The sequence below is a fragment of the Colletotrichum acutatum genome (assembly GCF_030867785.1).
Source record: "Colletotrichum acutatum strain CBS 112980 chromosome Unknown BDZ83scaffold_32, whole genome shotgun sequence".
In the NCBI taxonomy this organism is placed as follows: domain Eukaryota; kingdom Fungi; phylum Ascomycota; class Sordariomycetes; order Glomerellales; family Glomerellaceae; genus Colletotrichum; species Colletotrichum acutatum.
This window is the reverse complement of record NW_026849026.1, coordinates 40,060-67,665: the sequence shown is the minus strand read 5'-3', so window position 1 is coordinate 67,665 and position 27,606 is coordinate 40,060. Positions and strand designations below refer to the sequence as shown.

At 54.0% G+C, this 27,606-nt stretch overlaps 6 protein-coding genes across 6 annotated transcripts; 3 read left to right on the top strand and 3 right to left on the bottom strand.

Moving 5' to 3' along the window:
• Positions 1 to 1,325: 1,325 nt before the first annotated feature.
• On the bottom strand, positions 1,326 to 3,169 carry BDZ83DRAFT_718424 (DNA photolyase; the record flags this gene model as incomplete). Its single annotated transcript, XM_060512071.1, has 2 exons — positions 1,326 to 1,875; positions 1,944 to 3,169. 2 exons carry the CDS (start codon positions 3,167 to 3,169, stop codon positions 1,326 to 1,328), a joined length of 1,776 nt encoding a protein of 591 aa, XP_060366478.1.
• Positions 3,170 to 3,948: 779 nt separating this feature from the next.
• On the top strand, positions 3,949 to 6,530 carry BDZ83DRAFT_258248 (mid region of cactin-domain-containing protein). The gene is made up of 3 exons (XM_060501975.1): positions 3,949 to 5,524; positions 5,990 to 6,022; positions 6,100 to 6,530. Exons 1-3 carry the CDS (start codon positions 4,091 to 4,093, stop codon positions 6,115 to 6,117), a joined length of 1,485 nt encoding a protein of 494 aa, XP_060366477.1. The 5' UTR covers positions 3,949 to 4,090; the 3' UTR covers positions 6,118 to 6,530.
• Positions 6,531 to 6,729: 199 nt separating this feature from the next.
• BDZ83DRAFT_258260 (uncharacterized protein) lies at positions 6,730 to 8,140 on the bottom strand. The gene has a single exon (XM_060501976.1). The coding sequence runs from the start codon at positions 7,678 to 7,680 to the stop codon at positions 6,943 to 6,945; it is 738 nt and encodes a 245-aa protein (XP_060366476.1). The 5' UTR covers positions 7,681 to 8,140; the 3' UTR covers positions 6,730 to 6,942.
• Positions 8,141 to 9,285: 1,145 nt separating this feature from the next.
• On the top strand, positions 9,286 to 11,194 carry BDZ83DRAFT_574540 (uncharacterized protein; the record flags this gene model as incomplete). Its single annotated transcript, XM_060504721.1, has 2 exons — positions 9,286 to 10,200; positions 10,409 to 11,194. 2 exons carry the CDS (start codon positions 9,286 to 9,288, stop codon positions 11,192 to 11,194), a joined length of 1,701 nt encoding a protein of 566 aa, XP_060366475.1.
• A 10,347-nt stretch (positions 11,195 to 21,541) lies between these two features.
• Positions 21,542 to 23,167, bottom strand: BDZ83DRAFT_750797 (XRCC4-like factor-domain-containing protein; the record flags this gene model as incomplete). Its single annotated transcript, XM_060513965.1, has 1 exon — positions 21,542 to 23,167. The coding sequence occupies one exon, from the start codon at positions 23,165 to 23,167 to the stop codon at positions 21,542 to 21,544; it is 1,626 nt and encodes a 541-aa protein (XP_060366474.1).
• Positions 23,168 to 25,760: 2,593 nt separating this feature from the next.
• BDZ83DRAFT_650360 (uncharacterized protein) lies at positions 25,761 to 27,378 on the top strand (the record flags this gene model as incomplete). Its single annotated transcript, XM_060510368.1, has 3 exons — positions 25,761 to 26,011; positions 26,043 to 26,280; positions 26,347 to 27,378. The coding sequence occupies 3 exons, from the start codon at positions 25,761 to 25,763 to the stop codon at positions 27,376 to 27,378; spliced, it is 1,521 nt and encodes a 506-aa protein (XP_060366473.1).
• Positions 27,379 to 27,606: the final 228 nt, after the last annotated feature.

The following is a 27,606-nucleotide window of genomic DNA, read 5'->3' as shown; positions in this document are numbered from 1 at the left end:
GCCTTATATCACCGGCTCAAGACTCCGTGAAGATAATGATATAGACTAGGGACCCTAGTCCGTTTCCCCTTGGGGGCCGGCATTCCTAGAGCCGCAGGTGTCATAGACTCGTGGTGAGGACGACAGCAACGTCGGACCGGCTCACTGGAATCACACAATCCAGAGAAGGGGCAGGTGACCTCGAAGAAATGCGACTACGTGGGACCAATAAGAGTGGATTTCATTTCCAATAGTGGAAGAACGGGACCTGCGATGTCGGAAAAGTCACAGTCTTTGGTGGGCGGTCGACCCGGAGTAGCTGCCTCCGAGGTTGCATCGGGCCATCGGAACGCACTTTACAACACATGACTATGACTCGAGCATTTTTCGGTACCGCAAAATGTGATGAATCCTTATTCGCGATCCCACCAGTGACGAATCCGACTGAAATGAAGTTGAGAGTGGGCGCAAGGGGTAAGAAGGCCCGGGTCCCGCCGCTGGATGTTATCGTCACGGCCGTCGATGCGTCCCAGTGCTATCATGGAAGTTGGCTCATCCACATAGACTCGGTTTGGCAAGAGCAATTGGATTGCGTTGGCGCTGATTTGAAAGTCATGAAGATTTTCAGTCTGGCCATGAACTTTGTGTTGACTTGGGTAACCTGCGAATTGAGCCTTCGGAGAGTTCACGGCTTGGCATCTTGGCGTCGACGCCGGTAGCCACCTCACCAACGTCTGTAGCCAATGCCAGATGCAGGTTACGGAACATGAATGCCGAGACTGTCGTAGATCTGTGCGACCGAAGGACCTTCTTGTCCGAACATCATCTCATGCCGCGATTGACGTCTAAGAGGCGAGGGGATGTATGAGCGTTACGAAAGATGGACACACCAAGCAAAGGTCCAACGTGAAGACGTAAGGACTCGTTGAGATGATTGGTGTGGCGGAAAGAAAGCATCCCGGAAGAATTAGATGATTGCTGTTGCCGGCCATCACGTCTTGAGATAGCCAGCGCCCACGCGATCGCGCCTTCGTCCCACAAACTTCACCATAGATGCTGGCTTCGAGGGTTGACAGATGAGTGCACACTTCACATGAACAACAGTTGGACGAATGGCAATTTCGCGAACGAAGGTGCTGGATAGGCTTGCCTTCCCCAAGAGATCTATATCGCCTTGCCTTATCATCCTCGAGCGGAGGTATTTGGTCATGACAGACACAATGATGGTATTGCTTTCTATCCACTCAGGGGTAACCTAGCCTTGCCTGATATGGAGACCAACTCCAACAAGGCTTGCGACATCTTACACAGACCAACTGCTCGACCACGGGCCCAAGAAAGGATGCTCACAAGTCGGTTCTGCCCAATCCAGCCTTGTATGCCGATAGGGCTCGCTCACGACATCCCTTATGTTCAACCATAGGCTCGGGATAGCCTGCTTTCTTCGCTTGAGCGCCCGCACCGCGGTCGTACGGAGCGTGGATCGCCTTGCCCTTGATGCCCTTCAGCTCAGGCACCCACTTGCGGATGTAGTCCCCATCGGCATCGAACTTCTCGCTCTGAAGGAGTGGGTTGAAAATGCGGAAGTAGGGCTGGGGATCTACACCCACGCTGGCGGAGAACCCCCAGCCGCCATTGTTTGAGGCGAAATCGCCATCAATGAGAGTTTCCATAAACACTCGCTCGCCCATGCGCCAGTCGATGAGAAGATCCTTTGCTAGGAAGCAGGCGACGATCATGCGACATCGGTTATGCATCCAGCCCATATGGGCCATCTGGCGCATCGCCGCGTCGACAATGGGGAATCCGGTCCTGCCCTCTTTCCAGGCTTTGAAGTCGTCCATATCGTAGGACCATTCGATGTTTGCGTACTCGGGCTTGAAAGGCTTGTTCATGCTAGGTAGGACTCGTTAGTGATCAAGGCTCTAAATTTGTGGACGGAAGGGGAACGTTGTTCGACATACCAGACATATGGCCAATTTACCAAGACGTGCTTGTAGAAGTCTCGCCATGCCACCTCGCTGATCCATACCCGAATCCCCTCGTTGCCCGCATCCAGCTTCTTGGTCTTGTTGCGGTCCCGAGCGTACCGCACGCATGTCCTCGAACTGATGGTCCCACTGGCAAGATGCACTGACAAGGTGGAGGTCCCCGCGTCGTGAGGGATGTTGCGTTTGTTGTGATACTGGCCAATCTTTTCCTCGCAGAACTTCTCCAGACGGCTTCGTGCCTCATGTTCGCCAGCCGGGAAGAAGGCACGGTAGCGCTTCTTCTGGTCGTCGTCGAGCTTCCGGTCCACAACCTCCTCTGGAATCTCCGTTTCAAACAGCTTGCCGTACTTCTCCCTTGCGCTGGACGGATTCCTCGCGGGCGGGTCGTATAGCTCGAGAAGGTCCAAGTTCTCGTGGACGTGCCGGACCCAGGCCCGGAACCAGGGTGAATAAACGGCGTACTGTTTGCCTGCCCCGCTGGTCAAAAGTCCGGGAGGGACGACGCATGTATCGTGCAGCACCTCGTACGAGAGGCCCTTGTCGGCAAACATGCGGACCATCTTCCCCTCCCGGCGAAGCTCGTCCACCTCGTACTCCATATTGGCAAACAAGTGACTGGCCTCCCATTGATCCATGAGCTCAGCGATTCGTTTGGGAATCCTTTTGCGCTTCTCAACGGTCTCGACGTAGAGCGGAATGTCAAGCTTGGCGAGGTCCTCCCTCAGAACATGCAGGGTCCTGAGCATAAAGTCGATGCGGATGGGGGCCGTTAGATGCGCTTCATAGTCCTGGGGGCTGACAATGAACAAGGCGATCAGTGGAACCCCGGCCTCCTTGGCCTTCGCGCTCGCTAGAGAAAGCGATCTGTTGTCTGTTGTCCGGAGATCCATCTTGAACCAATGGACGACGGCGTTCTTTGTCTTGACTGCCTTTCTCGTTTTGGAAGTCTGCTCCAGTGCGGAGACGAGCTCCTCGATCGGTCTGGGAAGCTCGTTCTCGTTGTAGGCGCGTGCTCGGTCGTTGCTCATCTCGTGTGGGTAGAACTTGCGGAGGACGATTCCATGCTTTTCGGCGTCTTCGTGGAACGGGTGCGGCTTGCGCAGGGGATCTCCACCATTCTGCTCCGTCTTGGTTCTCTTTCTCCCAGAGTCACTGGATTCCGCAGCCGGCGCCGCCTTACGCTTCTGCTTGGGCGGCATCCTGGTGAAGTAGCGAAGATGAGAGCGAGGATTCGCTGCTATGAGGTTGATCAAGCTCGGGTGTCGAGTGCTGCAGAGTGGGCGAGAGCTGCAGAGTTGAGAGGAGCTTAAGGCGGAAGTTGAGGTGAAGCGCGAGGCAAAGGCAGAAATGGCAGTAGTAGTAGCAATCGCAACACGAGTGTAAGAAGTAGCTAAAGGTGGAAGGGCGTTGCTGGGAAGCAAGACGCGATAGGCGTGCATAAGGTGACGAAAGTTGTAGTGTTTCTAGTCAAAAGACTGAATATGAATGGATTAATTGATTATTGCATGGTTCAAAATTTCCTCTGGCCCTCCCATCAAGCTCTTCAGCCTGTGGGCAGGAGAAATGGACAGGATCCAGCTGGAGAAAAGCTCCACGATCGGCGCGATGTCTTGTGCGTCATCATGTTCCTGAAATCGGGAGATCTGGACGTGCATCAGCTCTAGCGTGCCATCCCAGCTCCCAACGCCCTGGTTTAGCGGGGGCCCCGTTGTCCCGCCCGATTGGCCTGGGGATCTATGGCGGGGCGGAGAAAGTAAGGAGCGAATTTGATTGGCTTTTCAGAACCGTCCGTGCTTCTCGAGGTGAGCGACCGAAACCAACGCTCGGTGAGAAGGGACACCCACGGTAGATCTCGGTGTATTCTATGGTGGTAAGAACGGAAGACAGTGTCCGAAGATCAGCCGGACCCACGCATTAGCCGCACGTCACATGGCGATAAGAGCTAGCCGGCAAGGTAGTTGCCCGATAAGCCTGGGACCTTCTTTCCTCATGTCGCAAGGCAGCTCAGCTCACGACGACGACGAGATCGCCACAACTTACGACTTTCACGACAAAGGCAGCTTTTTACCTGACACCAGAACCGTTGTCGCCGATCCCCCAACCCCTCAACAACAGCAAACATGGACCCGGGCCGCAGAGCCATGCTCTCAGGGCGTAGATCACCTAGCCGCAGAGATCGCGAAAGAGACAGAGACATAGCCTCTCCACGACGCGACCCGAATAATCGCATCACCAAACCCTCGAACCCTCCCCCTTCTTCGAGGCCACGTCAGAACAACAACTCGAGCTATATGACGCAGGATGAGCAGTCTAGACAGTTTGTCGCCGATGAGGACAAGTTCGTTCTGAAACAAGCCAAGAAGAAGGCTGATATTCGAGTTCGGGAAGGCCGAGCCAAGCCTATTGATCTCCTGGCCTTCAATCTGCGCTTCATCGACGACGAACGGGACGTCTTCGACGACGACGATGCCGACTTGCACCTCAATGTGGCCTCTCCTGAGGAGGTCCTGCAGGGGCTCGACGAATCACAGCTGCGAGACCTGGATTCTGACATCACATCCTACCACACCCTCGAGCAAAACGACCGCAACCGCGACTACTGGAAGTCGTTGCAAACCATCTGTGCCGACAGGCGGCAGAAGCTGAAACCGCAAGGCCCAGACGCTCGGGTCGTGAGCACAGTATCCGAAGATGTCGACAAGATCCTGCGCCCCAAGACGTACGAGCAGCTCGAGGCACTCGAATCGCAGATCAAGGCAAAGCTCCGCTCCAACGACGATATCGATGTCGATTATTGGGAGCAGCTTCTCCGCAGTCTGCTGGTGTGGAAGGCTAAGGCCAAGCTGAGAAAGGTGTCCGAAGCAATCAACGACAGCAAAGCCGCACTGCTTAAGCTGCAGGATCCGGAAAAGGCAAAGGCACTAGGCCACCACCAAGCCAACCATGCCGATTCTATTTCGGGCCTTGCAGCAGTCAGGAACCTGTCATCTGAACCAGGCAGGACAGAAACAAAGACGGTACCTGTTTCAAGTGCGCCTCCAGGAACAGCTCGATTCGCTCAGACGGGCAACGAAGACTTTTCCCAGGCTACCAAAGCTCTATACGACCGCGAGGTCGCGCGTGGCATTGGTGAAGACGAGGAGATATTCACCGCAGAAGAGACCGTTGCAAGTGGTTCGAAACCTCAATGGGCTGATAAGCATCGGCCACGAAAGCCGAGATACTTCAACCGCGTTCAGATGGGCTACGAATGGAACAAGTACAACCAGACACATTACGACCACGACAACCCGCCCCCAAAAGTCGTCCAGGGCTACAAGTTCAACATCTTCTATCCCGAACTTATTGACAAGACCAAGGCGCCCACGTTCAAGATCATTCGAGAACATGGCAGGAAAAGGGGAGAGTCTTTTGCCGCAGCAGGGGAGGAAGATACATGCCTCATCCGATTCATCGCAGGTCCACCATACGAAGACATTGCCTTCAGAATCGTAGACCGCGAGTGGGATTACAGTGCGAAGAAGGATCGCGGCTTCAAAAGTTCCTTCGATAAGGTATGTTTTGTGGCGTTTTCTACACCGTCTTCACGTGGCCCTTTTCATCTGCATCTTGTCTTGTTTTTCTCTCTCCCCCTTCTCATAGTGCTCGTGGCGGAGTCGACGCGGTGCATATGCACGGAGAGCACAAGAATCACTCAAGGGGGGAGAACTGCAAAGAGCAACGCCCGCACAACTGTGCCCCTTACCCTTCTCTCTTTTCCTCGTTTCCCCAATCTGCTGTCATGTCGAAAGGAACCGACCCTCCATGAGACCTTTCTCCAATGCCGAGACAGGCGGCCCACGAGGAAATGAGGGGAGACAGACAGCCTTCGCTTTCCGCCAGACCACAGACTCTGCCATCCTTCCCTTGCCCAACCGCCTACACGCGCGCCTCTGGACATGTTCTCCTGTTTTTCTGTCATATTACTTGTCACCAGCCACCCTTGTCATGGCGTTGAGCTAATCTTATACTCCCTGCAGGGTATCCTGCAACTGCACTTTCAATTCAAAAAGGTAAGGAACAAGTCCCACTCCCACGTTTGATTCTCTCTGATTGCAACCATACTGACATGATGCCCCCCCTTCCGCAGATCTACTACCGGAAGTAATTGCCCCCAGAATCGGGCTGGGATTGGAAAGGAGGCTCGCTCGTATTGTCACGATGCATCTACGATGTCACGATGTGACAGAATCAACCGGGTGGGCGGATATATCGGGACAACATTGGGTGCTGGGAGGTTGTTTTGTTTTGATCTGGCCAGAAGTCAGGACAGATCTGTATCTGCTCTCCATCTTCGAATCCCGTCCGCCTCAACTTTTTCTCCCGCTCGCTCGCTCGCCGGCCGCTCTCACTTTCGCTGGTACCACGTACATTTCTCTCCTCTTTTTTTCCCCCTCCACCGTTCGGATCATACACCCCCCGACGACCGCAACAGACCGCCGCTGGCCGCGGGCCGACCTCCTGGGAAGACAGGAGAATGAGGCACAATCACACAGACGACCATAGCCTTCGCCTGCAACTAATCAATTACCTCCTTTCCATCTTCTCGTGCAACTGTTGGTAGTTGATACCAGGACACCAAGGCATCAAGGCGCCGGACGGGGCGCCAGGGCAACCCTTTTCGGACTCTTGCTGTACCTTTACTTGGAATAGCTGCCTGGCCCCCACGACGCTAAGTGCTGCCGACCCCGGACGACTGACATGAATCTAAGCGGACTTGTATGAAGCTATCCTGACCAGAGTCCGAGTACAATGGCTGCAGCTACTTGCTGATCTCCACGCCACCGCAGACGAATCCACCCACCACCCTGCCACGCCTACCCTCTCATCTCTGGGCTGGCGATCCATCCCCCTTCACCGACTTGGCCGTTGGGTGTTGTCGGTGGAAGACGGGGCACTATGACGAGCAGCAGAGTCCCTGGGTGCTACTGACCTAGAACGATCGGTCTTCCCCGTGATGCACAGATGAAGAGGCAAAGAAACCCGAAACACCACTCTTGAGCAAGCGGCCACATTTCGGCATAGGCGGGATTGAATCTCCACCTTGACTACATGATTTCCCTGTTCTAAATCCGTGTCCACAACGTTGAGTGTTGGGGAGGACCGTAAACTTTCTAGAATTCGAAAATGATCTACGTCCCCGCGGGCTGGCATCAAGAGACCGATCTTCCGCCTGCCTTGCAACTCTCTTACACTGGTACGAGCCAGGACTTTGAGGCAGCGCTCGTGGGGACGGCAGCAGGTGATTGGTCTTCTCGCCAAAGTCGATGCATGCGGCCGGTGTACCTGCTGCTGGTGTCCGGATAGCTGTTGTTCTGCCCCAGATGCGTCCTCTCAGCTCGATGATTGACTGGTTGGTTGTCAAAGCTGGCTGGCGGGCCTCACTCCTACCATCAGAATGACAGGCGTACATGGTCTGTACATCTCTTGTCGAGCTGTACCTGGTACAATATGCCCCGCCACGACCTGCTACCCACATCGACCTGGCTGTGGATGTGTGCAACAAGCTCTTATTCTCTCTCGTCTCCTCTCGCGATCTCGCCTGGCGTCGAGGTAGCCTCAGGCTTAGAGCGTGTACCATGCCAGTATCCTGCCGTTGACCTCCCACACTCCCCCCCTCTCCATCCGCGTCCCGTATGGGGCGATGGACCTGGGCTGTCATGGCCGCCATGGCCGTCCCGTGTGGTCACTGGGCCAGAGGTCCGCTCCTGCTATCAAACCATGGTTGCACGCAGACGACCTGGATCATGGGTCGACGGCTCTTAACGAATAGGCACCAGGTCGGTGGCGTTGTTAGTTCCAACGGCTTTTGCTCTACCTTCGGGGTAGAGACCACATGGAGACGAGGGAGGAGAGAGAAAGGTAATCCAAAGAAATAAACGCCCTTGGAGGCTTCCCGTACCGCCCAGTCCAGCTCCCGCTGTCCTCCACCCCTCACACCTTTTTCTTTGGGCAACAGGGCATCCGCCAATTCAGACTTAGTAACCTGGTCCCTTCATGAGGATGCAGAAGGGGACGCCATTTCCGACATTCCTTCAATCAGCATTTCAGAATAGAATTTCCATGATCCCGGTCGGTTCTTGCACTTGCCCCGGACGGAGCTGATGGCAGAAGCCACATCCAAGCCTCCATCTGTTTCCGTTTGCGTCCGGCCTTGGAGAATAGAGGCTGCAACGGATCTGTGCATGCAGTTGAGAGGTTGCCGCAGACGTGGATGGGGTCCTCCATCTAGTTGACACACGCACATACTAAGGCAAAGACAGAGAGGGACGAGCAGGCGGCAGAGAGAGAGTAAAGGAGACTGGAGGGCGCGCAGACCAGCAATCGCGCATACAGAAGAACATCAGACAGACGCATATACGCACACAAGCATATACACAACAAGCAGACAGACAGACACACACACACACACACACGCACACACACACACACACACACATACCTATACGCACACACGCACACACGCACACATGGCGCCGCCGCGGCTGCGGGAAGACAACGCTAAAACAAGGGCCAAGCAATGAGCTGGCACATGTTGCCCTCTCTCATTCTCACTCACTCTCTTCCTCTCTCTCTCTCCCGATATCCACATGGCCAATGTTACGCTGACACCCCATGCAACCCATGTCACTTCTATCGCCAGTCCACACACCCCCATCTTGCATCCTTACCCCGGTCCTGCGCCTCTCTGGCTGGCTCATCCCAGATCCTGTACGTATCTTCTTGTACGTACTCAAGAAGACCAAATTGGGCGACATACGTCTGTCTGTTCCTTGCACTACCTTCACAACGCTCTACTACCAACATGGGAACATCTGGAAGATAGGAAGGGCCTCTCTCTCTCTCTTGTTAGATCACAACGGGGTCGACCCCTTGCTGGAAACACCTTCAATAGCCATCTGTGCTTTTTCGGTATTGAACCAACATCATTGAAGTCTCCTCATTAATAACCTCTCGTGTCTCCTCTCACTTTCTCGAGACGCCTTCCTGAGACGGTCTTTTATTCGATATCAAGCTCATCATCATTAACCTGTTGTCTCACCTCGACCATTATTAAACTTTGACTCCTCCTCTCCCCCACCCTTCCTTCATCCTTACAACATCATCTTCAAGTGGCGTCTGTGACATCTTGATCTCTCCCTCGTTTTGAAACCTCTTTCCGCGCAAACTTCTTCCCAACTTGTTTCAGACAGCGTTACCTGATTCCCATTCTCCTCCTCCACACAGTCACACTGTTCACCGCATCATGACGGCAAAGAACTCACCTCAACACAACATGCGCGCTACCCTGACCCATCAACAACAGAGCAATAGCACACAGTCTTCAACCGCCTTGGCCGTCAGGACGAACGTGGTGGAAACATACAACACCATGGCCCCCGAACAGCAGCCACAACAACAACAACTTCAGCAACGATCTTTCACCGTCCAAGATCCTCAACCATACTACACACAGCTCACCGCCGTCAGCCAACATCAATATCCGTCGCCAGTCATGAACCAGACTACCTGGTCCTCGCCACAGTCCATGTCTACAGATGAATTTGACAACTACTCATATCGCGGCCAGGCCGTTCAGTCGGCATACAACCCAGCCTCTCTCTCACCGAGAAGCTGGTCCTCGTCAACCCAGACTCCCCCACCGGTGCAAGCCTCCCAGTACGAGTTGCCCATTCGTTCTCAGGAACCAGCCTTTGGGCTTGCCAACGACCACTTGACAATGTCGCCAGAGACGCTGCGCGGAACAGATCTGAACGTCTCTCTTCACTACAGTAACAGCGGCTATCCCGACGGCTTTGAGCAGCGCCATTTTGATCCCGAGCCCTTGCAGCGAACTCTAGAGAGCGATAGAGTTCACTACGCATCTTCGCCAGGTACCGACGCTCCTGGGTCACCCTACGGCGGCTCTCCGACCTCATTCCACGTTGGCGACTTGCCCGATGTCATCCCGGACCTCGGTAGCCACAGTCCTTCTACCAAGGCCAACCCCCAGCCAGATGCTGCCAACAACAACAACGGCGAGGGTCCGCCTTACGCCAAACTCATCCACAGAGCCCTCAAGAACGCACCAGACCACTCCATGACTCTGCAGGAGCTCTACAAGTGGTTCAGAGACAACACCAACAAGCCTCAGAGGACCGAGAAGAACGGGTGGCAGAACAGCATCCGCCACAACCTCAGCATGAACGACGTAAGTATCTTTGCCTGTTCGCTCGCCCCACGTCACTCCAGTAGGATCATTATCCTGCCCAAGAAGGCCCCATGCATGTTATGCTTGGATTTCAACCCCCCTGGCTAGTGAAGCATTTGCATCTTGCATAACCTTAACCGACGAGCCTCTCTTTGTCCCCCACCTTAGCATAATGATCCTGTTCGCTAACACAACAACCTTCATCTAGGCGTTTCAGAGAAGAGAGAAGGAGATCTTCACGCAACCAGACGGCCACACGTCTAACGAGAAGCGCGTGTCTGAGTGGTATCTCAACCCCAAGTACCTTGATGACATCCTGCCGACCACGCACTTCCGTGATGGCAACCGCGGCGGCACCTCGCGCAGCCTCCTCGGTCGCCGTGCCTGCAACGCCGCCGCCGCCAACGCCAACGCGCTCGGCGGCGGTCCCATTAGCATGGGAAGACATAACAGCCCTCCCCGCTCTTCCACCATCACGCACTACCCGAATCCCGACTATCCCAACCGTTCCATGCCCGGCCGCGCCATTTCTGGACGCCGTGGAGGCCGCGCCACGACAAACTCCCGCAACGCAAGGCGCCAACGATCCCAGACCGGGTCCATGAGCCCCGTCATGGCCTCGCAACATCACCACCAGCACCACCACCATCAGCAGCAGCTTCCTCCGCACATGCAGATGCACGAGGAAATGATGAGACGGAGCCAGGTGGCCAACGAGCAGTGTTTCCAACAGCAGCAGCAGCAGCGCGAGATTCAAGCTCGCGGCGGTCCTCTCAACCTCAGCCCCATGTCTCCAACAGGAACCGTCCTTATTAGCAGCACGCCCGGCGGCGGCAACATCACAACTCCCACCAGCGCTCCGGGGTCCTTCATGGCCGCAGCCCAGCCCTACCAGTTCCAGGGCTATGCCATGGCTGATGTCTCTGGAGTGTACAGCCCTTCGACACCCACCGACGGTGCCATCTATGGATGGGGCTCCAACGCCCAATTGTGAGCACTATTGGCATATCACATCTCATGTCTTGGGACGGGTTCGTGCGGCTGGTTTGGTGTGGCTCTTGTGGTGTGTGTGTGCTTCGTCTTTGGGGCGGTCTGTAACTCTTTTCTTTCCTCTATCTTATTTTTCAACAACGGCGTTTACCGGAGGGTACCGATTGTTTTCCCCTTCCCTCTACTAGAAGCGTAGAGCGAGTTTGGGTGGTCATGGGTGGGTGGCTTTCTTTCCCGCTTTTCCGCCTTTTAGGGCGATGATGTATTATTTTACGGCTGGTTGGACGGTCGCGGGAAGTCAAAAAAAAAGTCTCCGCCTCTGGATGTCAAGGGTCAGAAGAGGGCAACAAAAAACCAAAAAGACATGAAGATCAGTTCCCAAGAGGAATAGAGCTTCCAGTTATTTCTTTACCCCATCACAGCCTCTTCCGTCTCCTCTCTCGGTCTCGATTTGGTCTGCTCACGCCTATCTCCATTTCTCACGAATACTTTCGCCTGTTCTGTTGGGACGGGAAATCAACAACGAGGTCTTGCGGCGGAGTATTCCGCCTGGTTGGACAGGACATCACGAGAGCGGTCCGGTTATCTTAGCTAACTGTTCTCGGGGGCCCCGGCCCCGGTCGCTCCTCTCTCTCTCTCTCTTTTTCTCTCCCTCCCCCGACCCCTGTTCTCTCCTACGCCTTTCTTTCCGCCAAGATCTGGCGCTCCGGGGACATGTTCGGATGAGGGTCGACGACGCATATCGGGGGCAGAGAAAAGGGCCAACCCAGGGGACGGGGATCTGTGTCTTGAAATCCGCTCGACGATGAGATGGGGGGCAGGACATGGGTGCTTGCGGCGTGGGCTGTGGAGAACAATTCTCTCTCGATGCTGTCTCTCTTCCTCTCTCTCCTCCCAACACCTACCACACCCACTACACCTGGCAGCACACACATACACACAGACATAAGCACGCACCCCCCCCTCGTCCCTTGCCCTCCCACACAGAATTTCCATACACCCACGCCCCCCTCATCCTGCTCGGATTTGAAGGGTACAGTGCCCGTCTTTGACACCTGCAGGGTTCGAGACTCGTTGGTGCTCTTCACTGCTACCAGTCTTTCTTTTTCTCCTTCTCACTGTCTTTTCGGTGTTCTGCTTGCCAGGTGTGTGTGTGGTGCCAGACAGTGAGTGGTGGTGCGGCGGCGCGGAGCGTCTTGGGTGTTGTAGGCTACCCTTCCCTCTCTGTTGGAAGCAGTAGCCGCGAACCAAGTTGAGAGGGTAGGAAAAAGCAATTCTGAACATACGGTCAGGATCAGGGTGCGAGTGAGAGAGAGAAGGGGGAATGCGACGAGACGAGAGGAAGCAGAACGCGAGAGGAGAGGAGGGAAGAGAAGAGAGTGGCGAATGTCTGCCTACCCAACTTGCAACTCCCGCTTGTCTCTTTTCTTTTTTCCTCTCTACTCCCTCGAGTTCTCGACAGGTGTTGGTTCCACTTTTCTCTTTCATTACCTTACGGCACAGGACAGGACAGGACACACAGCGACACGATATGACGGTATGCGGAATTAGGGAACAACAAGGATATTCAGGAAACGACCAAGTTTCTGTTTGCTCTGCATTTTTTATCTGCCTTTTTCTTTTCTTGTCGCCTTTTCTCTTTACATTCACGAACCGAGGCGGCATCGATGCAAAAAGTATTTCAACCAATATCTCACGACAACGACAACCATCATCTTTACCCTGGGCCAGGCAAATCGTCGACGAAAAAAGAAACATCAACGTCCAACCAAACAATCATCATCATCATCATCATCATCATCATCGATATCATCGATATCATCATTATGATCATAGAAGCGCGTGCAGCCGCTGCTGCAAAATACCCCTATGTTTCGCCAATGCCTAAGTAGTTTTGTTTCCCTTGTTTGCAGTTTCCTGGTTTTTAAGTTTTGCGGTTCGGAACTAGTTTGCTTGTTAGCCTTTATGCCAGTTTTGCATTTACCTCGAGATAGGGTTTCACAAGCAGAATAGCTTGATGAGTCAGTATGAATTTTGTCAAGGTGGACAGTGTCTTGATATCTAGAAGGGACAAGAGAATTAATGTAGTGTGGCTTTATGATTTGAATTATGAGTATCATGATTATCTTTTTTCAGAAGTGCAATAAACCATCTTCATTTTATTATGGTGATAAAACCCTTATGACGACGATGAGTGGTGATGATGCATGCATGCGCTCATTGTCGAGCTAAGAGGATCCTCCTCTCTGCTTGAGTCTCCAGTCTGTCGGGCATTTCGCTGTTGCATCCAAGATCACAAACCCGCACGTCAACCTAAACTCTCTCACTCTCACTCCCCTCTCTCCCCAACTCCCTCCCACCCTCCATCATCCCCGTTCCCCTCCTTTCGTGCCATCTCATCTCAATTGGGGATGTTTAATTTACCAGTTCATCGGAAAGGAAAAAAAAAGGAAAAAAATATCACAAGGAAGCTTGGAGCCTTGGGAGTCTCGAGAACAGAGAGAGCGAAAGCCCTCGAAGGCCAGCATTTGGCGGCCGCCCACAATTCACACCTGGTCTACGAAGTACTTCTCTCTCTCACACCCCCCCTCGGCTCCGACACCCTGGTCACCTCACCAATGAAAGTGGAGCAGTGGGCAGCGACCAAGGGGGGGTGGTTTCCGAGAAAATCTGCCCGCGTGGGACCCTGTTTGGGGGTGGTGCGTGGATAGAGATAGACTTTCGGGGAGCAGGACGGTAGCAGACGGACGATCGATCAAGCGACTTTGCTTGTTCCTTGCTTCATCTCTGGTTATTGGTCACTCTGGTCCTTGAGAGAAGCGCACGGACGATGGGTGATCGTACGTAGAAAGATAGCCAGGGGTGAAGTCCAAGAGGGTGGTGGTGACTGGCCCGTCACTGGTCGACTTGTATGTGCAGATGGCGGCTGGAGGTAAGAGGAAGAAAGGTCGCCCAGGGTCAGGGGAAGGGTAGATCGTTGTTCGTCGAGGACAGGAACAAAGAATGTGTCCGCAGACAGCGTACAGAAACTGACAGCGTACAGACTTATACAGAAGCGTGTGCCATCTCCCGTCTCTGTGGCTGGGCAGGCCAACCTGCGGGGGCGTGGAAGGTATCCCGTACTTCATAGGTAAGTACAGTCCTGTGTAAGTCTACGCAGTAAAAGAACCAGGGGAGGTGGCCTGCGCAGGGCCAGAGAAAGATCATTCAAGGGGACAATTTGTAGCAAAGTCGATGAATGCCCATGATCAACTCCAGACTACCAGGCGCAGTCGCCCAATGTGGAGTAAAAAATGGTGATGGCAATGCCAGACTTGGTGAAATGCCAACCTACTCATCGAGACCATAGCAATCTAGAGTGGGCGGGTAGGTGGAGTCCCAATCTTGGAGGTCGGACGATGAGCGCTCCCGTCAGCCATGGCGTTCGGTCTAGACCCGGAAGCTTTGTGGGTTCACGGAAGCCTCAATAGAGCAGGGAATAGTTTGACCGTCGGAGTCGGATGGCACAGGTAAGGTAAGGTAAGATAGGTAAAGTAGGTAAGGTGAGGTGAGCCTGGTAAGTCAAGGAAAGCGTACCCAGCTGCGGGTCCCGTCAGACCTAGCCGTTGAATGAGACGACGGAATCGTCACAAAGCTTCTATTTCCTCCTCATCTCTCGCGCTAGGTCACTCGCCAGCCTTCAAACTCTTCTCTCAGATCCCTGACCTTGATTAGGTGACTGAAGCCAGACAGGCGGGAAGGCCTCCTCACTCCTCGGACACAGGATTTGAGATGAAGAGATGCCATGGAACGAACGCACCGGGGGCGTGGGCAGTCTGCTACAAAGAACACACCGGGTTTCCTTGAACGTCGCGGGAACATGGAGAAGAGCAAGCCCCGAGTGTTGGGGATCGCCAGGATGGAGCTTGATGTGCCTGCCGCAGCGCCGCGCTCCAAAGCCATGCGTGGCCATGCGGCCGTGGCATTGGATATCTCACAATCTACTCCCTTCGCCCTGTGAGGTCGGAGATCAGAACCTCGCAAAACGCAGCCCTCATTGCATCAGGACACGCTAGAACTAGACGGGCAGACAGTGATCAGGGTAAGCGATGAGACATGATAGGTCCTGTAGACGACGACAACGACAGTCACCCCGGGTCAGATCGGCTTGGACTACTGGGCGGCAACGCTCGGCGGCGGAGAAGGCGGCGACAAGGATATCGTCCACGTCAGGCTATCAGCGGTGAATGTAGGTAGCGTGGTAGCACACCCCTCTGAGGGGAAAGAGTTCTTCAGGGCCCAACGTCGCGTCAATTTGTCAAATGTCTGCCGCTTTCTTTTTCCTTGTAGCATTGTCAACCCGTCTGCGTCTCCCGCATGTCGCATCGCGGGGGTGGAGAGGAGGCCGACGAGAGGATGGCTCCATAGTCTCTTTGTCGAGATGAGGGCCATCTCCCTTCCACGCACGCCCGATGGAGAAGCAACTCCTGCGGGACGTCTTTTGCTTTCCTCCTTTATCTGCAGCACATCGCAAGGAGATGGGTATGATAGACGCTTGAGTGTAACAGGACTAGCCGCTCTGCGACCCGACTTCCGCGAGACCGCGTATAACCCTGCCGGGGATTTTTGCCATGCAGCAATGGCGAATGACTGGCGAACCACTTGTCCTGCCGCGCCCTGGATGAACGTCATGCTTGTCCGCAGAGCCTGTCATTGATGGGTGATAAGAGGATTTTGACTCTCGTCCGTTTCCCTATCATTGGTTACCGAGCCCTCGGGTCGAGACTAGGGACTGATGGGCGTCTTGGTCCTGGTACATGGCGTCTCCTAACCCGGAGTTCTGCTTGTTAATCCCGGACTTCTGCTCGTTCGAGGTGGATTCTAGGTGGCAGGTGTGGCCATGCCAAGGTCCTGGGATGAACAGGAACCATACTAGCATAATTAGCTTGCCCATGGACCATGGAGCAGGTTGTTGGACTCGAGACGAGATTGCTTGGGTCCTACTGCCCTCTCTTGGTAAATGGTTTGCTCACACCCTACTTAAGCACCCTCTTCGTGCCTCTTTCCCAAGGGCTAGGGTGCGGATTTGGACTGATCTTGCAGCATCATTCCAGGGATCAGACTCGTAACTGGAACTGGAAGAAGCCATCATATTCTGCATACATCTCCAAGGCGGGGGTGCCCCCGTCAGGAGTCTGTATAACTTGGATGGCTTTAAGCCGGGTTTGCGACAAATCCTATCAATCTCCTGGAAGCTGACAACGACGACTGATAAAGCCCGAGGCCAGCGGCGCAGCGCGCAATACGGCATCGTTAGTAAGGTAGGCCCGTCGCAGCGTCAAGTTATGTCGCGAAGGTATCCCTATCCCTGGCTGTGGCCAGATGGCCCCCATCTTTCTTATGCTCGAAGCATCGAGCCAAGAAAACTGGCAAGCCACGAAGCTGGGCACGAGCTGCTGACTGGTTCCCCGGAAGCCGCACGGCAGGCCGGCTTCGTCTTTGCAGGACTGTCGACCCCTCAAGTGGCTGGTTCGACAAAGAAAACCCGCAGTCGCACGGTCATATGGCCAACGGTTGAGGGTGTCATGGGTACCTGTCCCGCATTGCTACTGGGACGGGATACCTTGCACAGTAATACGATATGCCGTTGTTCACGGTCGGCATAAAAGCTGAGGCGCAGGACTGGTATCGATGTGAGCTGTGTGAGACTGTGAGTAAGGGGTGGCCCAGTCCAGTTGTCCAAGATTCCCAAGCAAAAGCCACGCTCAAATTAGAATCCGCTGAGCGATCCAGCTGCTTTGATGTAGGCCCAATGTCTGGGGCACATCTTGTGCCACATGAGATGCAGGCAAAAGGATCGATAGGCCGATGAAACCTTGACTGACCGCCGGTAATTGTTTGCGGCGGCATGCAACAAACCCTAAGGGTAAAAATAAGCGTCTGAGATGTTGAAGAGGTTGTTACCGCCCCCCAAGTCGGAGTTGATGAGGGTCCGCCAACACCGAATGATGGCTTGTCTGGCACGTCTAGCACGTCTGGCTCACCAAGAAGACGCACGTCGTTGAAACAGACTTGCCTTTTCTCTCTTGGGCGTTCCTCTTTTCTCATCCTTTGCAGCGGGGGGACGGGCAAACGTCCGAAGGATATGGCCCACAAATCGTCCACTTTTTAACCTGGAAGTGCCAGGTACAAGTGGAAATCCTTCTTATCCCCCTCTCAGACCCCCTGCATCCCTCTTTGCGGAAACACCTCGCCGCCTCGGACACCTCCTCCGCTCCATCCAAAAGGCCCGCCCAACGCGACCGCCGTTCCTTCGAATGAGAACCCCCTGTTCTATCAAGGCTTGGGTCTGGAATCACCAGGGCAAAGACTGTCACTGGAAACACCCAAGTGGCAAGGGCCAACGACCAACGACAACTCGCAACTTTTGCCCTCTTTCAAGCTTCCCATGGATCGAGTTTTAGAGACGAGATCTTGGTACGGATATCCGTGCTATGTCGTTAAACCTCCAGTCCTTGACCCTCGTGTTGACATCTCTTCAAAAAAAGGCTGAGGAGACAACTAGTCTAGTCCAGGGCCAGCGGTAGACAGATCACGCTTGCGAGGTTGGGTCCTTTGGGTGGGGGGGGGGGGTTGCTTCCTACCAACCCTAACCTAGCACCTTTCGAATCTTCGGATATATGATCGGGGGAGAACAAAAGATGCCAAACGGCACTCGTTGGGTGATCGGAAAACGCCAGAAGAGCACAAATACGACGAGATCCCATCTCAGGCGGGGGCTTGTGGGTGCCGATATGATTCGCTCATGGTCGTCCATCCCCATATGTGCCAATACAGTCGAACAAAAGGTGGTGTCGACTGGCTGCGCGGTTGACAGATTTGACAGCCATCCTGCCGGGCGAGCTAGCACGCCGTTTTTTCTCGCTAGTCCTTCCTCGTCGACAGTTGAGCACCTCCAACGGTTTATCCACTGTCATTGCAAAGACGGTTGCGAGACAGGAAAGTATACCCTGGCTCTCGGGTTCGGTGGGGGGTAGATCCCGCCGGAGGAGCCACGCGTGTCTATTCAGGACTCGAGTTGTGTTCGTTGGCCCAACAGTCCAGATGGAGCCCGCGGTACAGATATGGCGACACAGATACCAACTCGCCAGACCTCTTTGCGTTCAGACATGCCGGGGGGGGGGGGGTACTTCCACAAGTCCTAGCCTTCAGCTTGATTGTCGCACACCACCGTGGCTTGCCGAGGACTCATTCTACCAAGAGCCGCTCGTCACAAATTTGAGAGTTCGATGGCCGAATTTTGTGATAGATCCTGGATCTCTGATTATCGAGATGGCAGTTCTGACGAGTTCCCGGCCGTTTTGTCGCTTTCCTTGCCAAGTACGGACGTAAGTCCATGAATGGTCTGTCACACAGCGCACGGCACTGCTCGGTGATGATAAACTTTGGAGGGGGGGAGCCGGCGCCCAGAAACCGTGTCTGCAATGTCGTCCGCCGCCATTCGGCCCTCCCACATATGACCATAGGATTCATGCTGTGTGGTATAAGCTTGACGTCAAGTCCTTGTTACTCGAAACCCGACGCATCCTAGGAAGGTTGAGATCACTGGCTTCTGGGTCAGGCAGATGAAGTTGGCAAAACCATGGCTTTCGCCTTGAGGACCCGGACAATGGTAGCTCATATGCTGCTTCCCGGTTGACATACTTGAGTGCAACCTCAAAGGAACATGTATACAGCGCATCTTATGCTTCATTGCGTCGCACAGCGGCGCGGGATCGACATCCTCGAAGGAAAGCCGCAGTTCCCTCGGCCCATGTCTATGGCACCGGTCGAGTTCCTGTGCCGCGTGCGGCCCTTTTCTGGGAAGTGTGTATGAATGCTTCATCTTCCCGTCTGATGAGCAGGCCGCGCTGGCGATTTTGGTCAACCGACAGCATGCATAGCAACTACTCAAACACCCCGGCGCCATCGGCTTGCATTGTCAGGTATGCTTGGACAGCCCGCAGAAGTCCTTGGCTATCCGTCCGAACCGCGAGTAGTTGATGCAGTGTAATGTAGCAGTCGGCAAATATGAGATCTGATTCTCGTCGAGAAAGAAGCATCGTCTCAATCAGTCTTCAATCCCTCATAGCTGTCGAGCGCACTCACGGCGGGGAAATTCTGTCGATGCTGAACGACCGCATGGAGATTTCCCTGTTCAATGTCTTTTTCACAGCCTAATCGAGGACTTCATTCCTCCAAATTCGACTCCAAGACGCTTCATTTGACCTTTCGATGACATTCCCTCGTATCCTCAGTTCGCCATTCCGAGCGGCACTCCAGTGATTGGTGCCACCGAGGCGCTTTCTTTTCTCGAGCGAAGATCCTGCGACAGCAATTATGTGCTTGTACTTCATATCGACCTGCACCAATCATTCAGTGATTCCCATTGAATTTCCGCCCATCGCGAAGCTGCAGACCAGCGCTGGCCGGTTGAGAACGGCCGTTTGAGCTTGGTTTTGGCTGGCAGAGTCGATGTTCCTCAATCGATGGCTTTGCCTTCGGCCGTTAAGCTGAAGTGCCAGAAAAGAAAAAAATCGCACGCAGGTCGAAGACAAGTCGTTGAACCATAACGTCCGTAAAGAAAGCCCCGATCAGCCCTTGGGTTGTAGCAGAAGCTGACGTGTGGGTTCGCTAAAGCAGTCACCCACCCACGGTAATAGGTGTCCCGTCTTCTTACGTGCGATCTTACGGGCGAACGAACACAACGTATTGCCCAGATAAGTCCTGCCTTTTTGACGGGACGAGCCACCGGGGCATCATTCCGATGCAGCATAGGCATGGTGGTGATGCATCTGCCCCGTTGAAACTTGAGGCGTCCAAGGACAGCCGCCTCTGCAGAAATGCGGACGTAAACTGCCAAGCTTCATTGCAGAAATATCGAAGCCTTATCGCTACGTGTTACATCGCCAAACGCATGAAGAGGAAACTTGGCCCGCAATGCTGCAAGGTCGCATCGCGGGCCGCCGCCTCGGGCAGATGGTCGGAACGCAGATCGTGCACCGTCCCTTGACCGGTGTCGTCTCTGAGCAATGCATCAAAGCGAATGGCTTTCTTTGGCATGCTATCGTGTACAAGGATTTGCGTCTCGTTGAATACAGAATAAATGCTCCATAGCCGCGGGCGTGTCACTGTAGGCGACAGACGGGATAGACGAGCGCTTCTCTGTACTTCGTCTTACGACGAATATGAGTTCCCGCTGATGGGCCGCGCCGTCAAGATGCGCGAGAGATTTCCCGAGAATGGGCGCGGCTTGTCAAACTGAGGAAATAGTGTTGCACAGTCCCACGTCTAACAAGGCGGAGACCTTCGGTTGCGTTGCATCGAACTTGAAGGACGGTACGCCGGTTGAAGATGTTTATGAGTGCCACGTGGGGGAAGGGGATCTTGAGATGTGGCTCGGTATTACTTTGCGCTTCCCAAGCACAGGACGAGCCTTCTGGATCGACTGCTCATGTGTGACTTGATGCCACCTTGTCATCGGGAGATGTCATAAATAAAACGGCATGTTCACGCTGAAGTGTAACGAAATCCACGAGCAATATCCATCTTCTAGACGGTCTTGCGTTGAAAAGGCTGCAACGTTTCATCCCCCCATTACATTTTTTGTTGAAATACGTTACATGCCGTGAGCTGGATGTCGCACTGGGACATGAAGTCTCGACATTGGGAAATGACCCTCGTTCCTCATCTCTCGCCAGGCTTCTAGAAACAGTGTACGGGATCCGCGGCACGGCCAGACGCGTTTCTACTATTGTACAAGCTCGGCCTGTCTCGCTTCATTTCCTGGTATAATATCGAAGCAAGACGCAGTTGTGAACTTCCCAAGGAAACCACACGGATGTATGCAAGATTCTGCTGCTCTACATCGGGGCTCGGGAGCGCACATCCTGTGTCGGACAAATGAGCTAGCGACGTGTAGCTCGTTTCGGCCCGTTATCAAGCGTCCTTGCATGGCTCGTGTGGAGCAATTTGCGCCATGTTCGGAAGGCTGACAGGTTTGAAAGAAGAATGGAGTAGTTCTCAACGAGAATCCGAGCCAGAGGGTGTCTCATGTGTAAGGCAATCCGCATCGGATACATTTCGGATTACTTCGTCCACCTGAACACCCGCGTCCGACGGCATGTCTATATCTATTTCGAGAATAGCCTTGTTACGCTGGTGTCTTCTTCGACCAAGTCGGCTCCCAGTCGGGTATCGTCCGTCTAAAGATAGCAGCCGGTATTGCTTTCAATATTCACTGATTGCAGTATTATCAAAGAGCCAGAGAGATGTTCAGTGACAAGGTAGCTTCGAGTGGCATAGAGATGTAAGATTTGAGACTGGGATCGATCTAGAACTTCCGCTTCTTCCGTGCTGGTCCCGACGTAGCCTTTTTCTGTATCTCCTGTTGTAGTTCATCTCGTTTCCGATCCGCCCGTTCCTGTGACGTCTCCCTGGGCTTCGTCGACGGCTTCTCGCCTGCTGTAGGCCTTCCCCTGGTTTCGGCATCTTCGGTCTTCGGCTCTGGAGTCTGCGATGGACGCGTGCCTCTGCCTATCCTGCCCAAGCCAGTCTTCTTAGGTGGCTCTGGTGATCTAGAAGGTTGGCGGTCGTCACCAATGCGGCCTAAAGCCCCCTTCTTCGGAGATTCTGGAGTCTTTGAGCGACTAGCACGACCACCGCCGATACGACCTAAGCCCCCTTTGAATTTACTCGCGGCAGGCTTTGGTGGTGGCGAGACCTCAACTACCGATACTGCACTTTCGTCTTCAGATGCCGTTTCAGTATCCGAGCCTGGAGCAGCTAGCACAGGATCCTTCAAGCCTGAAGATCTCGTTTCTGTTGCAGGCTTGCCTTTCTTTCCTATCGTACCCAGGTGGTTAGTTAGAATGACGGGGGCTTCAAGAGGTACAGGTACGCTATCTGGAATATGAGATTCGTTGTCGTCTTCAGTGCTATCGTCGTCGCCGCGTGCGGAGGGCGGCGGGACGGAACGTTTCCGGGTGGGCATGAGATGGGGAGGCGTCGACTGCACTTGGAAATCATCGTCTTGATCCTCTCCCGCAATCCCCTTGTTTGCCGGCTCGCTGTGATCATACCCCTCTCGTTCGGATTCGGGAGGCGACATTGCCGGCTGGCATGAACGGGACCTCGACTTGGGTCCCACAATCGGGATACATAACGCCTCTGGCTTAGCCCACCAGTCGTCAAGGGGAGTTGCAGTGTCCACGTCAGCCTTGCGACTATACTCGAGTCCTTCGCCGCCAAAGACGCTCTCAATAGCACTGAGAACGTCCTCCGGATCGTCGTCCAACTGCGCCTTCCAATCCTCGGAAGAAAAGGGAGCCAAACCCTTGACCTTTTCCTCTGCCATCTTTCTCGTGGGTTTCTGTTTCGCTGACAAGACGGCGAAAACGTTCTCAAGGCGAGTTCCAGTAGCGTCCAATTTGTCCAGAAGTTTCATGATAACGGCATCCTTTTGCTTGATGGTTTCTGTAAGGGACTGCACTCGCCGGCGGCCAAGAGAGTTTGCTTGTGCGAGGGGTACGACAAGTTCTGTCGTGAGCTCTGACTGGGGACACTTTTGCATATAGACCGGCCATTCCAAAGGCTGCATGTTGTCCAGCTCGCAAGTAATACTCAATGTCAGACCTTGCTCCCCAGCTTCCTTGTTGGAGCGTGTTGATATCAACATGGATGCTTTGTCATGGTCTCGGTGGCTTGGATCAAAGACAGAACGAATCTTGGACAGGAATGCTCGCATGTTGCTGTCGCTGTCCGTCGGGTCGATACTGGTGGACTCATTGAGGCTGCGCTTGTAGATGGCACGCCGATCCAACGATTCGGACCATATGTTGGTCAGGTCTGTAACGAAGATTGTGTAAGATGTGGCCGTGAATGTTGTCGATACCAATAGGTTGGGCAGATCGCCTGAAGTGGGCACAGGCAGCCGTCGCCAGACGGGCGGTGTTGTCATGGCTGCGTAAGTCCCGTATACTCGATGACCAAGGTCAAATTTCCGTGGTGTATCAGATGAGAGAATACGCAACTAGCCGCGTGAGAACTTGAAGCGGCGTTATCTCGCAGCTGGAGAGCCGGTGCATTGACGGCACGTCAAGAACCGATTCAGACGAAGCCTTGCAGCAGGTGGTCGGGGTTCGAGCAGAAAGACTTCCGGTGCGACGTTACTGTAGAGTACGTCGGCCCTATTCTTTCGACAGAGTCTTGATGGAGCGTTTTGACCCAGCCCTCAATGAAAGAGTTGGAATGAAGTGAGCGAAGGCCACGGCGGTTGTGTTACTCGCGGCATCTATGAGTTGCTCCGGATGGGCGTGGAAGGATGGTGGTCGGTCAATTTTGGGGGCGTCTGATGCAGAAAGGATGTGGTGGTCTTGCAGTGACACGTATGACAAGAAGCAGTAGCCTCGCGGAACGGAAAGGATGGCGGAGATGTTGAGGATGATGGAATTCGTCGGGTGGGAGGGAGTCGGTAGAGCAAGACGTGGAGGTGGAAGGTATCACCAAAGACTTGGCGCGCTGCAGTGCGTCAACCAGGCAGCCACGTACAGTAAGAGAGAAAAGTTGGAAACTGTGGCTTTGAGTTGTCAAGCCACAATGGAGGAGGGAGGGACAGAAATGTGGGGGCGTTTCGCGCACTCTCTGCACTGTGTAGGGAGGCACAGGGTGAGAGGGTCGTCTAATCTACAATACCACGGTGAGAACATGCGTGAGAGTGAGCATGTGCATGAGGGCAGCATGAAGAAACGGGTGCCAACGTTCATACGTCTCATATCTAAGGGCAAGTGAGGCTGTCGAGGATAGCGTACCACAACATTGGGTGGGTGTCACGACATTGATAGACCAAGTCTTGAGTACTTGTCCAAATACTTGTCCATGAATGTAAACCGAATGGGGATTTTCAATCGTTACCTCTCATTTGGATCTCTTCTCTCACTCCATGTTAGAGTAAACAGGCTGCAACCGACTGAATTGACGTGTCTCAGAAGCAACGTGGTCCAACTCGGGATGACTGAGAGCTGGGAGACTTGAGGCTGAAGTGGGATAAGGTTTGGACGAATTCCCGGCAAGGGCATCCTGACACTGGCAGTAGGTACCATACCACTGTAAGTTCACGTCAAGAATGGCATACCTAGGAGTGTCTCAGTCAGGTTCGGTACGGCTTATATCCTCTTTCCAGTCATACGCTTTTCCATCTGCTAATTCTCTTACTCATCTCATTCATTGTCTTCCAAGCTCAGTGCCTTACTCAGCTCAATGGGATTAATGAGGGCACGTGCATATGACCTTATGTAAGTCTAGGTTGACGATGAACTCCGGGTACGTACCCAATCTACCTTGGGTCTGTGGTCGGGCATTTTGAACGTTTCCCAGTCTCCTCTACTACCTTATTATTTCTTGCTCATACTTACCTTAACTAGGTCCCTTCAATGGAGTCAAGTCAAGCGCCTTTGCAACATCAAGAGTCCAGAACTCCAGCTTGGGTAAGACTTCCGCCAGCCACTGACCGCTTCAAGATCAACAAGCAGCGTTGAAAAGTGAGACAGACCGTTGTAATGCTACCGTCAAGGCGGAGCTGGGCCGCTCTAGACTCCCTGAAAAAAGCCTGAGAAAGCCGTCACTCATCATCATCCGAAGTATCTCATTGGCGCAGCTATGCACCGCCATAGCGCCCCCATATTTCCCACCTCGCGTGGCGCCGAATGCGCCACTCGTTTTCCTCCATTCCACCAACATCCACGCTTCAGCATCATTGCATGAGAAAACCCCCCCCCCCCCCGTCTATCGCCAAGATCCCATGCGAGCCTGTTGACTTGGTTTGACGTCTTTCGGTGCTACGCCACCCCCGCTGAACAAGCTTGATTCACGATTCCTGCGAGCCTCTGGCCAGGCGCTGACTGGTCCGTCAAGGGCATATCACCAGTGCCATGCTTGCCAGGCACGAAAAGCAGGGACAGGGACATGGCGAATGACGTTCCCAAGTGAGGGGAGGCTTTACCAATTTCTCGCACCGCACCATGGCATTTCATGGCAACAAAGTAGGATACCGGTGGCAATCTTCCACGCCGCTGGCAACCTACCATTGGCCATCATTTCTGTGCTCCGCTGCCAGCCACACCTCAGCCATGCCTACAGTACGCCTGTCTTGTGCCTGGCTCGTAGGACAGACCTGGCTTTCCAAGAGAAGGGAATGACGACGGCGGAAGGCGAAACTGGCAGGCGTTAACGTCCACTACCTTGCAATGGGATGATCAGCCAGGAACGCTATCCGTGTCCCGTCACTGCTACCTAAACACGCCAAACATCAAGGATCTTGGTTATGGCTCGGCCTATCCCACCGCAAGAAGCTGGACATCACCTGCTTCTCTCGCCCATAATTCGTTGTTGGGGCCTCCAGAGTACCGGGAAGGATTGCGACGCCAGAGGGGATCCCCTGGCATGTATAAACTGAGTATACCTGCGACCTTTAACAACCCACTACCGCCCACCCGTTCAGCGCACTCCGTGTTATGCTCTATTGCTCTCGATAAACCCCCTTCGTGGCAATAATCATGGGACAGAAGCCTAGCAGCCCGCTGGCGACTTGTCTCGACAACGTCTGCAACGGCCGCTCCTCTTGCGTTGGATACCCAAACGACCCTCTCTTCCAGCTCAACTGGGTGAAGCCGTACAATCTCGATATCCCGGTGGAGCCCATCGCTGTCACAAAACCGTCAACAACGGAAGATGTCGCCGGTTTCGTCAAATGCGCTGCAGACAACAATGTCAAGGTCCAAGCCAAATCGGGAGGCCACTCATATGCGTAGGTTTCTCGAAATGTCATCGTTATCTAGTCCACTGCTAACACGGTCGTCTACCCGCAGCAACTTTGGCATTGGTGGCACCGACGGCGCTCTCGTCATTGACTTGGCAAACTTTCAAAACTTCTCCATGGATACGAACACTTGGCAGGCAACTATCGGCGGAGGCCACAAGCTGCACGACGTGACGGAAAAACTGCACGACAACGGGAAGAGAGCCATGGCTCACGGCACGTGTCCCGGTGTAGGCATCGGAGGCCATGCCACAATTGTTAGTCCCCCGCAGTTGGCGATCCATCAGGTCTTCGTGCGCCCTGCTAACGCAAGTCACATTTAGGGCGGTCTCGGCCCCAGCTCAAGGATGTGGGGAAGCTGTCTAGATCACGTCGTGGAAGTTGAGGTGGTCACCGCAGACGGCAAGATCCAGCGAGCAAGCGAGAGCCAGAACTCGGACCTCTTCTTTGCTCTCAACGGCGCCGGCGCCGGCTTCGGCGTCATCACCGAATTCGTTATGCGGACCCACCCCGAGCCCGGCGATGTTGTGCAGTACTCGTACGCCATCACTTTCGCCAAGCACCGCGATCTTGCACCCGTCTTCAAGCAATGGCAAGACCTCATCTCTGACCCGGAGCTAGACCGTCGGTTCAGCAGCGAATTTGTGATGCAAGAACTCGGCGTCGCCATCACGGCTACGTTTTACGGGACGGAAGATGAGTTCAAGAAGACGGGCATTCCAGACCGCATCCCCGAGGGTAAGGTATCCGTGGTAGTAAATGACTGGCTCGGCGACGTTGCTCAAAAGGCACAAGACGCGGCGCTCTGGTTGAGTGATATCCAGTCACCCTTCACCTCCAAGAGTCTCGCCTTTACCCGCAACGACCTCCTCAGCGAAGATGGCATCCAAGGAATGATGGACTACGTGGATGGTGCCGATCGCGGTACCCTGATTTGGTTCCTCATCTTTGACGTCACCGGCGGCGCAATCAACGACGTGCCCATGAACGCTACTGCCTACCGCCACCGCGACAAGGTTATGTTCTTCCAGGGCTACGGTGTCGGCATCCCGACTTTGAGCAGCAAGACCAAGGATTTCATGTCTGGGGTCGCCGACAAGATTCGGAAAGCGAGTCCTAACGAGCTGAGCACATATGCTGGGTATGTCGACCCGACACTCGACAACGCGCAAGAGAGGTACTGGGGAACCAATCTTCCAACGCTGGAGCGCATTAAAGCGACATGGGATCCCAAGGATTTGTTCTCGAACCCTCAGAGTGTGCGACCCAATGCGAGCGCAGAGATTGTTGAGCCTACGACTAGTGGTGGTTCGGATGGGTCGAATAACAGCGATTCGACGGGCGGTGGCAGCTAGGAAGGGGCCGGGAGCACCCGGCATTCACCTGGTCTCACGGGACTTGCATTCACGACGGTTATGGTTTTGGCATTCTCTATATTATTGGCATGAGACACTGGCTCGGTAGATCATGAGGCAGTGGGCTGTTTTCTTCAAAGATACCCGGTATCAATTCAAGCATGTTCTATTTGATTCATCAATTGGCTACGCGGATGGGTACGCAAACGCTGTGATTATTGAAGGAAG